The sequence below is a fragment of the Brachycentrus maculatus genome, unplaced genomic scaffold (genome assembly GCF_059751285.1).
Source record: "Brachycentrus maculatus isolate JH-2025_06_01 unplaced genomic scaffold, ASM5975128v1 h1tg000166l, whole genome shotgun sequence".
Lineage (NCBI taxonomy): Eukaryota > Metazoa > Arthropoda > Insecta > Trichoptera > Brachycentridae > Brachycentrus > Brachycentrus maculatus.
The window spans coordinates 312,475-328,108 of NW_028280919.1; the positions used below are offsets into that span (position 1 = coordinate 312,475).

General features: G+C 30.8%; 1 protein-coding gene across 3 annotated transcripts; it reads right to left on the bottom strand.

The window, feature by feature from the left end:
* LOC148308402 (fatty acid hydroxylase domain-containing protein 2-like) lies at window positions 1-15,395 on the bottom strand. Of its 3 annotated transcripts, none has more exons than XM_088261746.1 (7): window positions 15,325-15,395; window positions 11,881-12,010; window positions 7,901-7,974; window positions 5,917-6,092; window positions 4,227-4,423; window positions 2,352-2,624; window positions 1-1,293 (listed from the first exon to the last, which is right to left on the bottom strand). In XM_088261746.1, exons 4-7 carry the CDS (start codon window positions 6,061-6,063, stop codon window positions 1,152-1,154), a joined length of 759 nt encoding a protein of 252 aa, XP_088117872.1. In that variant the 5' UTR covers window positions 6,064-6,092; window positions 7,901-7,974; window positions 11,881-12,010; window positions 15,325-15,395; the 3' UTR covers window positions 1-1,151. The 3 variants fall into 3 exon arrangements, with proteins under 3 accessions (XP_088117872.1, XP_088117871.1, XP_088117873.1); XM_088261745.1 differs by lacking the exon at window positions 15,325-15,395 and adding an exon at window positions 15,081-15,290; XM_088261747.1 differs by lacking the exons at window positions 7,901-7,974; window positions 15,325-15,395 and adding an exon at window positions 15,081-15,284.
* Window positions 15,396-15,634: the final 239 nt, after the last annotated feature.

Consider the following 15,634-nt stretch of genomic DNA (forward strand, 5'->3'; position numbering starts at 1 on the left):
AAATATTTGGTACCACAATCAGCCATACATCCAAATCAATTGAATTATTCCCCACATTTGAAAGGTATCCAAGACCATTGCATATATACAAGTTCCAAAAATTACTTAATATGGCTGTTCAAAAATTTAATAATGTTCATAAAGTGATCACTTAATCCAGCGTTTGCCAGGTCGTGCCCAAGGATGCTCAGAATTCTATCTTTCAAAAAAAAAACGATAAATGTTTCATTTCAAGACACCTATGATATTAATGCATCATCCGTATGATGAATAATCCAGTGTCTGATATAATAACTGAAAGTAAATTTTCGTTTAAATTGTTCCGGCAGTCGCTTTGTGATAATATTTCATTTTCAATTTAAATTTTACTTGGGAAATACCACTATTTCTAAAAACCTATTGTAACACGTATTTCGATGCAGTCCGTATCGTTATCATTAACCGTACATAAAGCTTAGTCCATATTTTAGAGATGTGCCCTTGGGACGAAATAATGAATATTGGGTTTATGAAATTTCTTAAAATCCATTGTGACACCTGTTTTGAAGCATCCCGTATCATACGGTGTTTGAAAATGATTATGAATGCATCGAAACACGTGTTACAAATATATTTTAAAAGTACACCCGTGAAGATGCTGCTAAAATTTTAATAGATTTTAGACATTAAGAGTAAACCTGAAATGAAGACTCTTAGGGGCGTATCTGGCAAGAGTCTAAGAAAATAATGAACACAAGGATAAGAGAAATATGCGAGATCGAGGATGTAATTAGGTGGGGAAGGCGACAAAGAAGATAATGGTATGCGCACGTGAGGAGAATGGAACCATCCAGACTCCCCCACATTGCATTACACGACCAGGCAGAACACCAAAGATATTAGATTGACAGCTAAGAATCGACATCGCAGGAGACACTAATCCCTCTTAAAAACAGGCCACAAAGCCTACACCAAGAAGAAAAAAAGAATAAACCGTACTAATCTTTTGCAATCTCTTATAGTAAAAAGTGTTTACCAAGTAAAATTTAAATTAAAAATTATAATAAATTGATAAAATATTTGTATTAAAATAAAATAAGTTACTCCACATCACTTGTTGAGGAAATATCAAATACCAAATTACAGGTTATGATGACGCAGTAGGATTGTATTTATCCTTCAGGATACAGCTCCCTAGCTGAAGCCAGTCCCGTCAAGGCGACGTTTCTGGGGGCTGATTTAGAACGTAGAAAAGCTTCGTCAGTTTTATGTAGTCTGTCCAATATGCCATTTCTCCCAAAGCAGTCTGTGAATCTGAAAAAAAATATACAACTTATTTTAACTTACTTTGTACATAACGGAGTGCTGGTTCCAACCCAAATGTGTGGAAGTGAAGCATGGATTTGGTAAAAGAAGGAAACACAAGATATTGTCAAATATGAAAGCAAATGCTGAATAACTTAAGGAGATTGATTTAAGATTTTTAAGTAACTAGATTCCTAAGCAACCAAGATATTTAATTGAATTTGGCTAGCCGTTTTGTCAAATCAATTGAGGCCTATGTCAATAATGCCAAAATTGAAGGCCCAGTATTCAATATCAAAAATTAATTTTCTTTAAACCCAGGTAACATTTGACATTTATTTTTTAATTAAAACTATTATTTTTTTCTCAAAACGCCGTTTTTGGATTGAAGAAATAAGTTTTTCTTTGAAATTAATATATTGTTTTGAGAAGAAAAGAGTTATTGAAAGATAAGGAGTTAAGAATATAAAATGATATTCAGTATATATTCTAAAAAAAAAACAAAAAAAAATATAATTTATATTATTTTTTAAAAAATGGGCGTGACCTGACGTCCAGCTCTCAACGCAGCCGTATGCTTAATGAATTTTATTTTTGCGAGTAAGGCCTTAATGAAATTTTTAATGAAATCTTCGTTCGGGAAAGTGTTCCCGCGAAAAAATAATGGAAATTCATGCCGTGTGAGCCGTGGTCCCATCTTGTTGGAACTACACATCCCCTACATCCATTTCTTCCAGTCTGGGTATAAAAAACTCAAATAAATTGATGTGGCGATGACGTTTTTGACAGTTGACGTTTCCAGGCGTCCTGATGGTTTGGGAAGGTTCATTATATTTTTTCTTTACACTACCAATATCTCTGAGTGTGTTCACCCACACAAATCGATTAACGACCAGGCAGAAGACCTGCAGTCGCTATATTGAATTGTTTCTCGAATGCACGCTGAGTTGCGAAGACGGAACGGCCCAAGAAAAAATAGGCCTCCACGGCAAACGAGCGCTTTTCGTTCGTCCATATTGACATTAAACTAATCTCAATGTTGTTACCATATATTGACGGAAACTTACTTCAAATGGTGAAAGTCGTGATACTCCGGGCTCGGCCCGAAGGGCATGTGGTAGCCGGAGTGGTCGCAGAGCGACACGCTGATGGCGGGGAGAATCCAAGCGCAGGCCGTCACGGGGTGTACGTCCAGGAGGTAGATGCCGGTCAGCACGGGCAGCAGGTTGGAGAACACGTGCTCGACGGGGTGGCAGTAGTTGGACACGATGGCGATGGGAGCCGTCCACTCGTGGTGTGTCTTATGGATGTACTTGTAGATGCTCTTGTGGTGGAGAAGCCTGGGAAACAGCAGGAGCTTGATAGATTATTGGCGTGGACAAATGTACTGGAGATGTGGTGCTAGTACTCTTACGCTGAAAAAGCCTGAACAAAGCAGTAGCCTAACACGTTGTTTTGCGGGAAACGCTTTAAACGGTATTTTACTTACTGTTGGTACAGAGCGGGAGACGCTTATAAGCGTTATTTTTGCTTACTTTTGGGAGAGGACGAGAAGCTAACAAACATTGTACAAATCGGAATTGAATTTGCGGTTACTTGTGATCAGTATACGACCCTGATTAATATACTAATTAGGCTCGGAGTTGATGAAATAACCGCCCAACAACAATGAGTTAGTATATTATTGGCTTGGACAAAAGGGACTGAAGATGTGGTGCTCTTGTGGTGGGGAAGCCTGGATAAAGTAGAGGCTTAATAGATTATTGGCGTACACAAAAGGGACTGAGAGATGTGGTACTAAGAGGAACCCCTAGATCTCACATTTTAAGAATGCCACAAAGTATCAACATAACATAACATGCCTAGAATATTTCAATATTGATAAATTGGAAATCAGGAGACAAATTGCAGACTTAATGTATCTTTATAATATAATCCATGGTAACATTGATTCAGCATTTTGTGTCGAGAAGATAGCAATGAATGTTCCCTCTCGGCGATTAAGGAGGCACAACACATTTTCTCTCCCAGTATATAACAATAATATGGCACACTTTAACTCCATTTCTAGGATGCTAAGATTGTATAATAATTTAGAAAATACTGATAATGTGACCATCGACATATTTAATGATGGCACGGAGAAATACAAGAGGACTATTACCGGATTGGTGAAATCAATTTCAAATTGATTTCACCAATCTGGTGGAGTCTTGAATGTTGTACCTTATGTAGCGTAGTTTAATTTCACTTTTAATTTCTACTTCTAATTTTTATTTTTATTTTTCTTACTTCATTACTTTTAATTGTTATTACGCTTTTTTTACAACCAAATTTCTATTCTGTATATATGTGTTTAACCTGCACCTTTATTGTTTCTGTAAGCTTGTTGTGTTCCCATCTAATTGATGAAAAATATCAAAACTATTTGCACTGTATTTCGTTTATTGTAATATGTTTTTCATTGTTTGTGAACCGTAAATAAATAAATAAATAGACAACAAAATTTACAATATACTAGGAAACGCCTGAAAACGTTATAAGTATACATTTTTTATGCAGCTATTAATTTGAGCAGATATTTTATTCACAACATTTTTAATGTGTCCAAATCTTATTCTGGGTATTCTCCACATTTTAATGCATTTTTTTACGAAAATAGTTCGATATCATACTACATATTTCTGTGAGCCTAAGCGACTCAAATATAAAGTGATTACTTAAACCGGCTAATCTTTAAACCTTATAAATTCTTAGAATTCAATTTTTCCTTCATAATATTATTTTTCATCAATGCTGAATTATCAATCAAATCTTGATATATCTTTCTTCTTCTTTATCAGCCGTCTCTCCACTGCTGGATGTAGATCCCTTTTGATGACTTCCAAACTACTCTAGTTAAGGGTTTTTCAACCGATATTAGTTATAAAGTAATAAAATACCTGTGAGTATAGTAAAAGGTGATTTCTTGCAATTGGGCGCACGCCAATACATGAAGGAACACTGTGTGAAATGGTGGCAGCGTTCTGTATTGCGATCTGTATTCAGTAATTTTGGTCTCACTTTGGAATTTGTAAATATAAAGCAAGTAGCTAACCGCAACGGACACCCCTTGGTTCATCAAGTTTATTAATATAGCCTGAAAGGAAATCAACAAATCAATTTTTCATAATTATGCATCAAGAAAGCAACAGTAAAAGAAATTGAAACTATGAAACTCTATGAATTTATGTATTAATTTTAAATCAAACACAGATTTTTTGAGTCTACTAAGTTGTATTTTATTAACAAAAAACACATAAAAAATTATATTGTGACAATTGTTTCGCCTTGTTAGGGAATTATCAAACGAATGTGACATTCGTTTGATAATGCCGTAACAAGGCGAAAAAATTGTCACAATATAATTTTTTATGTGTTTTTTGTTAATAAAATACAACTTAGTAGACTCAAAAAATCTGTGTTTGATTTAAAATTAATACATAAATTAAAATGGAGTTCTACAAATTAAACGCCAAGTCAATAAATAAACTCTATGAAACTAAAATATAAGAAGCAATTTTGGGTGAAATGCCAGTTTTATTTTATTTTTTACTATTTCTCGGTCATATTTGCTTCTTGGTATACTATCGGTAACTAAAGTTTACATTCTATTTATGTTTTTAATTTTAACTATTCCAGTTTTTTTAAAGCAATAACCCGCAAAGCCTCTATTTTAGAGGCTTGTCTGCAGGTAAGAAAGTAAGTATAGGGAAGGTAGATGTAAAAGATACATTACAAACACCCAGACCAAACAACCAGAAAATAAATATTTCTTGAATTAATTTTGCAGTTGGCGGGAATCTACCCAACTACGCCACGAAAAATACCTTTTAATTACATAATCTTATTCGATTATTTTGTTTTAAATTCTAACCCTGTTTTGAATAAAATATCATTTTTATTATTATATTGTATAAGTTTGCTTTCATCGTTCTTTTTACCTAACAATTGCTTTATATTCCTATTTTAATATATATTTCTCGATATACTTGATATAATTTTTCCAGAATGAGTCAATCCAAATATTATGTAGTTTGATGAAATATTGTAAGATAAAAGTTGAAAAAACTAAATACTTGTTGTTTTATTATATAATAAATAAAAAAAAGCATTTTTTAAATAAAATATACTTGATAAATGAGAGGAAAATATTTAGCAAATAAGTATATTTGAGTACGTATTAGGAAAAAGAAAAAAACGTTACAGTTTTTGTTACGCAATAAATTTATAATAAATTTATACAATGTATAAACAAAATGCATAAACTAATGTATAAACTAAAAAAAGGCGAACGGCTCAATTCAGGATAGTAATAAATAAATATTAGAAAGTGGAAATCACTAAAAAAAATCACCCCTCCCCCTGGAAATCGAACCCGATACCTCCAGCACGGTAGCTAAACACGCTAACCATTACACCTCGGAGGTGGACAAAATGTAAATTTAGAAAATGAAATATATGCGTAGTTGGGTCTTAAAAACGACATGTCAAAAATTCATATCTTGTTCAATATTGTTTTTTAAAGCACTCATTAGATTTTCTTCTTATTTAAATTCGAAAGCATATATTGGGGTTGTTATTGAAACTTACGTGTTTTAATCTGACATCTTCCAATGGCTCATTTGTACCCGGCTGTACTTTGTACTTCCTGAAGAACTCAGGTTTATTTGTGTAAGACATGATAGTGAACGCACCACCCAGTATCCAGTATAATGTTAGTAAGAGAATATTTGGCATTATCACAGTTAAAGTCAGCGGATGGTCACCTGAAAAATAAAGGTACACTTTTTTTAAATTTTAATTTAATTTTTATAAGCCTCCACTCGTTTGCGAGTGATTTTGGCTCTTAAAACCAAATAAATTGTAATTTAAATAATAATAATAAAAGGATGAACTAGGAGAAAAAAATCTTTGACAATAATTAACTAAAATCTGCATTAATCTTTTCGATCTACATTAATTAAATCATCTTAGAATATGGACAGAAAAAATATTGTTACCCTGTACGTACCTATGAAATGTGGGTCGTATATTTACACATACAAAGACTACATCAATTAAAATGGTTATTCGAAGCTTGTGGAAATATGAATAACATTTATTTGACTCAATTTTTTTTTTCTTTAAAAAATTAAACAAAACAATAAAAATATCCACATCATTTAAAGCTAGTAAAAAATTCAAAGTAAGAGGAACGTATTGCATTTTTCAGCAATGTAATGAAGGCATGTATTTTTTTTCGTATATACCTACATATTGTAACAAATTACAATATATATGCCCTCGCTGGGTTTTCCTGTGTCGAGGGCACGTTTTATAAAATTGTATGAAAATTAAATTGTTCATGTCATGCAATCAAATAAAACATGGCCAAATGATGCGATCAGTTTCTCACCTCCATAATCCATTTATGAGCAGCTCTTATAATTGAAGCAGGTTGTACAACTGTATTGCATAATATTGAAAGTTCCATATTATATGATAGAACTTACAATACTTGGAAAACAAGTAAATTTTTAACTTATTAATGTCAATATATTTATGAAACAAGTGATTTTACCCGGCTATGCCTTTTTATAGTTTTTTGTAATTTTTTTAAATCGATTTGTTTTTGAGATTCTGATTTTTATGTAACTATTGTGCTTTGTTTGAATTGTCACTAAGGCGGGATAATTGATGGCCCGCAATTAAATTTTCTTTACGCCCAGGTAATATGTCACGTAGCTGTTTTTTGTTGTTGTTGCTTAAACCATCATTTTTTGTATTGAACTAATAAAATTTTCTTCGAAATAAATATATGGTTTAAAAAAAGGGTTATTGAAAGGTAAGGAGTTAATTAATAATTAAAATAATTGATTTTCATTATTTATTCGAAAAAAACTAATTCCGATATTAATTATTTAAAAATTGTGTGTGAGTGCGGAGACACGCGTGTTTCCTCATGTACTAAATTCTATATTTGCGATTACCCCCTAACTATGTAGAATAATTAAAATGGTTCCTTACAGTTTCATTTCAGGAAATATGTACTGAAAAGCATCCCCTTAACGATTACAAATAAAACTTGCTATATTAATTAACTAACTAACTAACCATCACGCCGCTTCCCCGCAGGGGTAGGCAGAGAGAATAGAGCGCCACACCACTCTGTCCTTGCAAACATTCTTCGCCTCTTCCACGTTCATGCATCTCCTCATACATACCCGCCGATTGTTACGACTCCTAACCTGACCACTTTCAAGTATTTGGCATACCTGATCGTGCCATGTTTTTCTCGGTCTTCCTCTGCTTCTTTTCCCGCTAACATTCGCCTCATAAATTTGTTTTACCGTTCTTTCCTCACTCATTCGTTCTACTTGTCCAAACCATCTCAACACACCTTTCTTAATTTTATCGATAATGCTTATCTCAGCTTTGCATTCCTTCCTTATTTCACTATTCGCACATCTATCATACATCGTTTTGTTACACATTCTTCTGAGAGATCGCATTTCGACTGCATTCAGTCTACTTTCATCCTTCTTTATATATATATTAATTAAATTATATTAATTTATGAAATTAAAAATTATACCAATTGTTGATAAGAGTTTTTCCCATTGATTCTGGAAATAGTTTTCCGATACACCCGCGAAGTTTTGAAGTATCCTGTAACAATCATTATGAAAATGGATTTGAAACTGGTTTAATTTCAAAATAAAACATGCTTTTAAGGCCCAGTATTCGTTAAGTCGCATTCATTCCACCGGAGATGTCGCTCACTCCTTTCAACAACGTCATATTTCAAAAATAGTTAATTTTTAGTTCTGCATGTTTTGGGAATGCCCAAAAAATGTACTATATCCCAGCAAAAGCGTCATATTTTAATCTTAATATTTACCCGCTATAGGTTAGAAAGCGCTGTTTTTGCATTTTGAAGAAAAGGTATTGTTTAATTATATTTTTTTTTAAATACTAAATATTTTTCAAATGGAGAAAAAGCATTCAGGTTTTACAAAGAAAGATCTGTTGCACAGCAAAAAGTTCAATAACTGTCTTGATATTTATTTTTAATACATTTGATTATATTTTTAAACTTTAAAAACGATCTACTGAAAAATCAAGTTTTTTGATAAATGACGTTGATGAAAGGAGTGAGCAATGTCTGTTTAACTGTCTGGTTCCGATTTTTTTAATGAATGTATGTAATTTTTTTAGAATATACTTACATATATAGAAAAAAAATTAACTCTTTACCTTTCAATAACTCTTTTCTTTTCAAAAACATATAATTATTTAAAAAATACTTATTTTTTCAATGTAAAAACGGTGTTTTAAGAAAAAAAATCAATTGCGTAAAATGTTACCTAGATTTAGAAAAACTAAGTTGCGACTTAACGAATGCTGGGCGTTAATGATCAAACAACGCGTAAGTGCCGAATGGCCATATATTTTTTAAACAATTTTGTTATGAACAGTAACACATGTTTAATATGAAATAATTATTCATATTCTAACTTTAAACGAAGCAACAAAAAAATGTGGTGGAGCCAAACTATCAACATAAAATATTTACGATCGAGGAAAATAATTTTAAAATTTACATACATCAAACGTATTTCAAGTTATTATGATTATTATATGATTATTCATATCAGTCTGTGTGGGATCAACACTTATATGTAACTTTGTATATCGCTCGCTCCTTTTAATATTCCTCACTGTCACTTTGTATATTCCTCACTGTCATAAATTAAAACACTTGATTTTTCAGGAGAACGTTTTTAAAGTTTAAAAATACAATACAATGTATTACAAATAAATATCAAGCCACTTATGAAACTTTTTACTGTGCAACAGATCTTTTTAGGTAAAACCTGAAGGTTTTTTCTCCATTTGAAAAATATTGAGTTTATTTTAAAAAAATAATTAAACAATACTTTTTCTTCAAAATGCAAAAACAACATTTTCTGCCCTGTAACGGGTAAATATTAAGTTAAAAATATGTCGCTTTTGCTGGGATAAAGTACATTTTCTGGGCATTCCGAAAACATGGACAACTGAAAATTTACGATTTTTAATTTATGACGTTCTTGAAAGGAGTGAGCGATATATGACAATGGTAGGGAATACAAGAAAATGATTTCTTCATTTTTTGACATATCAACAAACATGAAAAAAATATGGAAGTTTGGGCATTTCCAAGGCTTACGGCCGTCATAGGATTGGTTAAGTGATCACCTTTACACACATGTAAAATTCACCAATCCCACCCATGATTGATATCCACGCTACTCAAATTTTAATACAGGAGATGCATGGATGTGGAATGAGCGAAGACTGAATGCAAAGACAGATTGATATAGCTTTCTATTCTCTCTCTGCCTACCCCTGCGGGGAAACGGCAGATGATTATTCAGTTAATTTATATTTATATACGTTATAATCCAAAAATATCGAAAACTTTTATTTAACTGTTATTTCATAGTCGCCTGGTATTCTGTCACCCTGTATGTGAAAGAATGTGAAAAATACATATCTTGAAATTGCGTTTCTATAACTATTTGTAATATGGAGAAAAAACATTCAGGTTTTACCTAAAAATATATGTTGCACAATAAAAAGTTCAATTTTCAATACAGTTTATTATATTTTTAAACTTTAAAAACGATCTCCTGAAATATCAAGTTTTTTGATATATGACGTTGTCGAAAGGAGTGAGCGATATCTATTAGTATATTATCTACTAGTCGTTCAATGTTATATTGTTTTTTCATTCTCCAACTTCGAACTTTCTCTACCATGACCTCGATTTGATTTACAGGGAATTAACAAGAAGTATCATTTGTTATGTTGTCCTGTATCCTTAAAGCATTGTTCTTTAAATTGGCCATTTAAAAAATTACAAGTTATATTTTTACCCCCCAAATTATAAAATATTAATAAAACTTAATTTTAGCTCAAAAAACTTTTTATTTTTTGACATCTCATCAAAAATGAAGAAGGATATAGAAGTCTGGGCATTTACGGGGCTGACGACCGTCATAGGCTGGTTTAAGTGATCACTTTACACACGTGTAACATTCACCAATTCTACCCATTATTGACAACAACACTACTCAAATTCTTGGAAGTTCTATATATAAAAACCAATTTTGAATCATTGTTCTTGAATCACTAGAACGTCGTCAGCCCCGTAAATGCCCAGACTTCCATATCCTTCTTCATCTTTGATGAGATGTCAAAAATTTAAATGAAAATAACTCCTGTAATTGGAGATAATCCAGATTTTGTGAACAAGTATTTGGACACACTTAAAATGTTGTAATAAAAACTTTGTCATTATTTATTCCACAATTTTAATTTCTATGTTTTAATGCTAATTTATTTTCATAACCTTAGGTCTTCGTTACATTGATTATTATAAATTCATTTTTTTATTGCACCCGTATGGTAATCTAAGATCAAACGGATTTAATTCAAGGCATGAATTTAAATGTTGAAATGATCATTTAATGAAGAGTCATTTTCATAAAACGTTGGTGATATTCTATTCAAATATTTTGTAGTCCTTATGTTAATCTTTCGTATAATATTACGGTATTATGATTTCAATGATGCTATAATTGTACAAAATACTTAAAAAATATATAAACATTTTTGCGTGAGAGTTTAAACAAATGTATATTACCATGTGTAAATATTATTAGCGTATGAATAACTTGAGTTTCTCTGATAGTATTTATGGATTTGGCATTAACTTTGTAGAATAACACGATGATTTAAATATCAAAATACATAACTTGTTACTGACCATTTTATTAGTTTTCATAATGTAAAAACGACTAATTTCGAGAACTATAGATGTTCTCGAAACTAGTCTTGTTTACATTAATAATCTCAAATTGGTCTTTTACAAATATTTTATATTTACATTTTCTTAGATCTATCCGTGATGTGGTGACATGGTGCATAATGGTGCATAATCGGTAGGCAGAGATAATGGAACGCCACACCAATGATGTAAGTGTATACATGTTATTTGGGTACACGGTAATAATGTGGCAAACGAATACCAATGAGTTTTCAGCTGCCAAAAACAAAATTAAGATTTCCAAAATTATATGAATTTTAAGTAAGGATTTTTTTATTCTGTTTTCATTGGTTTATATTTTTTCTACCTCCATGTTACCTCACCATGGGTTCGAACCGAATATTCAGGGTAAAATATTTAGTAGCTTATAATGAAACGATTCGATATTATGACGAAAACGTTTTTTTTTTTTTAATTTAAACAAATTTTTAATATAACTTATATTTGAAGCAATTTCGTGATTTTTCGTTTGATATTTAGAATATAACATCGTTTTAAAATCACTTTGTTATTATAACTTAATTATACTTTGTACTAGTTTCGAAGCTGAAGCAAAATATGAAAAGTATTAATCAGTCTAGAAAAAGAAGCGGTTAGCTTCGAAACCGGTAGATATTACAATTAAGTTATAACAAAATATTTAAAGTGATTTTAAAATAGAGGTTTATTTTAATTATAAATTTTTAATAATTTTTACTTACCATACTAATGTGTATTTGACTGTAAATATTGTGATCGCTGTGGTTATGGTTCCAATAATGACTTCCTGTACTATTGATCCGACTGTAACTTTAGTATCGGCCACCTTTCCGGGAATGTGTCCATTTCCATCTGAAAAATATTATTTGTTGACTTGGCGTTTAATTTGTAGAACTCCATTTTAATTTATGCATTAATTTTAAATCAAACACAGATTTTTTGAGTCTACTAAGTTGTATTTTATTAACAAAAAACACATAAAAAATTATATTATGACAATATAATGCCCTAACAAGGCGAAACAATTGTCACAATATAATTTTTTATGTGTTTTTTGTTAATAAAATACAACTTAGTAGACTCAAAAAATCTGTCTTTGATTTAAAATTAATACATAAAATGAAAAATATTACTTATTTGTCATATTCCAGGATATAATAAATAATTGCAAACCTAAAATGACTGTATTGTTATAAAAAAGAGTTTTTTCAAGAAATATCAGTGTAGAATCAAATTTGATTTATTTAATGTGTAGTTTGAACAGTTTTTTTAAATATAATTTAATTCATATTCTAGACATATGAGCTTTACAATCTAAAAAAATAATTACGCTGTTCTCGATAAAGAGACTAAGCTCTTGTGCTTGGAGAGGGAATTACACTTATTATTTATTGTTTATGCTTGTGGTTGATATAATTGATTTATTATTATTTATTTTTTTTCTTTTTTTTTCTTCGATTAACATGTATATAAGTCACATAATTTATTTTTTAGAATTTCAATTTCTTCAATTATTTTTATATCTGTAAGAAGTTTATTGAAGTATTTGGTTCCCAAATAATTAAAGTTCTGTCGAGATAGTTTGGCATTGCATTTTGGTATTGTAAAATCATTTTGGTATCTCGAAGATGAATAAAATATAGATAATTTTATATTTTAAAAAGTACCTAAACTTTTTCGTAGATACGACATCTTTTTCTGCTATAGATCGTAAGAGAATTTTGAGAAGGATGTAGTTTTTTTTAGTTAAAAATTATTAATTGCTCTGGATTTTACATTCAACATAACATACGCCTATAAAGAATACGCCTTAAAATGGAAATTCGTCTAAAGGCAAAATGTTTACAGTTACAATATAAAGTTACACATATAAAATTCTATGGTCGTATTCTGTAAATGCCTTCTACGATTAATTTTAACCTAAAGAAACGCTATCCTCTGATCAAATGCATCCTTTAAGGGTGTACTCGCAAATATGCAAATCAGTACGCGACCGCCTGCGCGAGGAGCCGCATATCTTTTTTTAGAAATGTCATCAAAACTTAGTCACCAAGAAATGCCAGAACAAAAGTTAAATTCTTATTTTTCGTTTTGTATTATGTTTTGAAAAAAAATTTAAATGAATTCGTCGAATACGGTCAACAAACAGAAATTATACTGTTATGTTTAGGTAAAGTCAAATGAAGACATTATTTATGAGTTATTAATGTCCGTAATTATAATTATGGTATGACATAGTATTACAGACGTATTGAAAAGGAAAAAAAGGAAAGTAAAATATTTACTTGACCCAGATAAGCCTAACGCACGTGTGTTAATATAACGTATTATAACAGACACGTAGGGGAGGACGGGGCATGTTGGGCATGACGTCATATTTACCATATTTGAACAATTTTATCCTACCATACATCGCTCACTCCTTTCAACAACGTCATGCATAAAAAAAAAGATTTTTCAGGAGATCGTTTTTAAAGTTTAAAAATATAACGAAATGTACTTAAAATAAATATCAAGCCACTTTTTGAACTTTTTATTGTGCAACAGATCTTTTTAGGTAAAACCTGAATGTTTTTTCTCCATTTGAAAAATATTTAGTTTATTAAAAAAAATAATTATACATTTATACCTTTTCTTCAAAATGCAAAAAACAACACTTTCTGCCCTGTAGCGGGTAAATATTAAGTTAAAAATATGCCGCTCTCGCTGGGGTATAGTACATTTTATTGGAATCCCGAAAACATGCACAACTGAAAATTGACGATTTTCGATATATGACGTTGTTCTAAGGAGTGAGCGATATGTTGTTTTTATATATTAATAAAAAAATCTTGATACAATAACTCATGAATGGCAAATCCACCCCTCTATTTTTTGTTTCAATATTTTGTATATAATAATGTTACATGTGTGTACAGTGATCACTTAACCAGCTTAAACCCTGAAAATACCCAGCCTTCCATATTTTTCTTCATCTTTGTTAAGAAGTCAATTTTTTTTTCAAATATTTAACTTCTCGTTATTAAATGTATCATAAACATAAAACGAGGTCTTTTTAATTGGATACCAAGCTACGGTTACTGTTTCCAAAGTCAGCGAATCGTTGAATTTTATTCAATTTGTATATTTTTTTATTTATTATTTATTGAATACGGTTACAATGTTTTTAACAATTTAATTAAATTTCTAACAATTAAACTAATCTAATTTAACAGTTCTAACAATCTAAATTAAGAACGCAGTTCTCTTCAAAAATGAGACCGAGCTCTTGTGCTTGGAGAAGGACTTACTCTTGTTTTACATTTACATTTATAAAATTCATTTAATTTATTTTTTAGCAATTTGAAGTCTTCATTTTTTTATATCTGTAGAAAGGTTGTTAAAGTACTTAGTTTCCAAATATTTGAAGTTCTGTTAGAATTGTTTGGTATTACATTTTGGCATTGAAAAGTTATGTTTATATATCAAAGATGAACTTTTATTGAGATTTAGGTAATTTCACCCTTAAATAATTGGAGAATTGGAGTTTTTTTTACATACATAAATTTTCAAAAAAATTATTTATAAATGATTTTTCACTCTAATATTTATTCAATATTACCCGATACTGGTACCTGAAGCGGAAGGCTAATCACCTTTCCTTCATGGTTAACGATCAAGATAATACTGCGTTTATATGATGCAGTGCCCTATGCACCATCGGATGCGGATGAGGGTTTGAAGAAGGTCGTGAAGATAATTTTTTAAAAGGGTGATCCACAAGTGAAATCCGCCCCTGTCATGATTTTTATCAATTTGACATAATAATTAATTACTCATTATAGAAAAATGCACACACACATGCCTGTAGACATTAAACTGGGGAATTTATTAGATCTTACTCTATATACTTGAAATTAATTGAACTTAATTGAAAGCTTACGTTTTTGCTCGGTATTCCGTGTTCGCAGATCTCCCGACATATTCATATAAATATTAGTAGCTCTTGTTTAAGTCCAAAATCACCATTTCACTAGAAACACGAGCCAACTGGTTGCGAAGGCCCCTAAACAACCTGCCGCACTGAGAAGATAATATTTTGTCACCTATATAATATATCCAGCCGTATTTTTTATCGTATCAGCTCGATAACGTTTTTGTTATCATCTTTATAAGTATGTACCTACCTGTTTGAAAGATAGGTTTCTTGTCGACGCGGTGACGAACGAAGGTTCAGAATGTGAGCCGTCGAATTGCGTCAACATGGCAAGGAAATAAATATTCAAATGAAATTTTACTGCGGGAACGGGTTTATTTGTGACGTTTTTAAAACATTTTGTAATTTTAATTTTGCATTTTTACGCATATTTCTCAGAAAATTTGCGCTGTAGATTTTGGTATAGGCATTTATAATAAAGACATGTGTTTCTATGTTTATGTACATTAGAATGAATGTCACTCTCCATCGTATTAAATATATATATATATATATATATA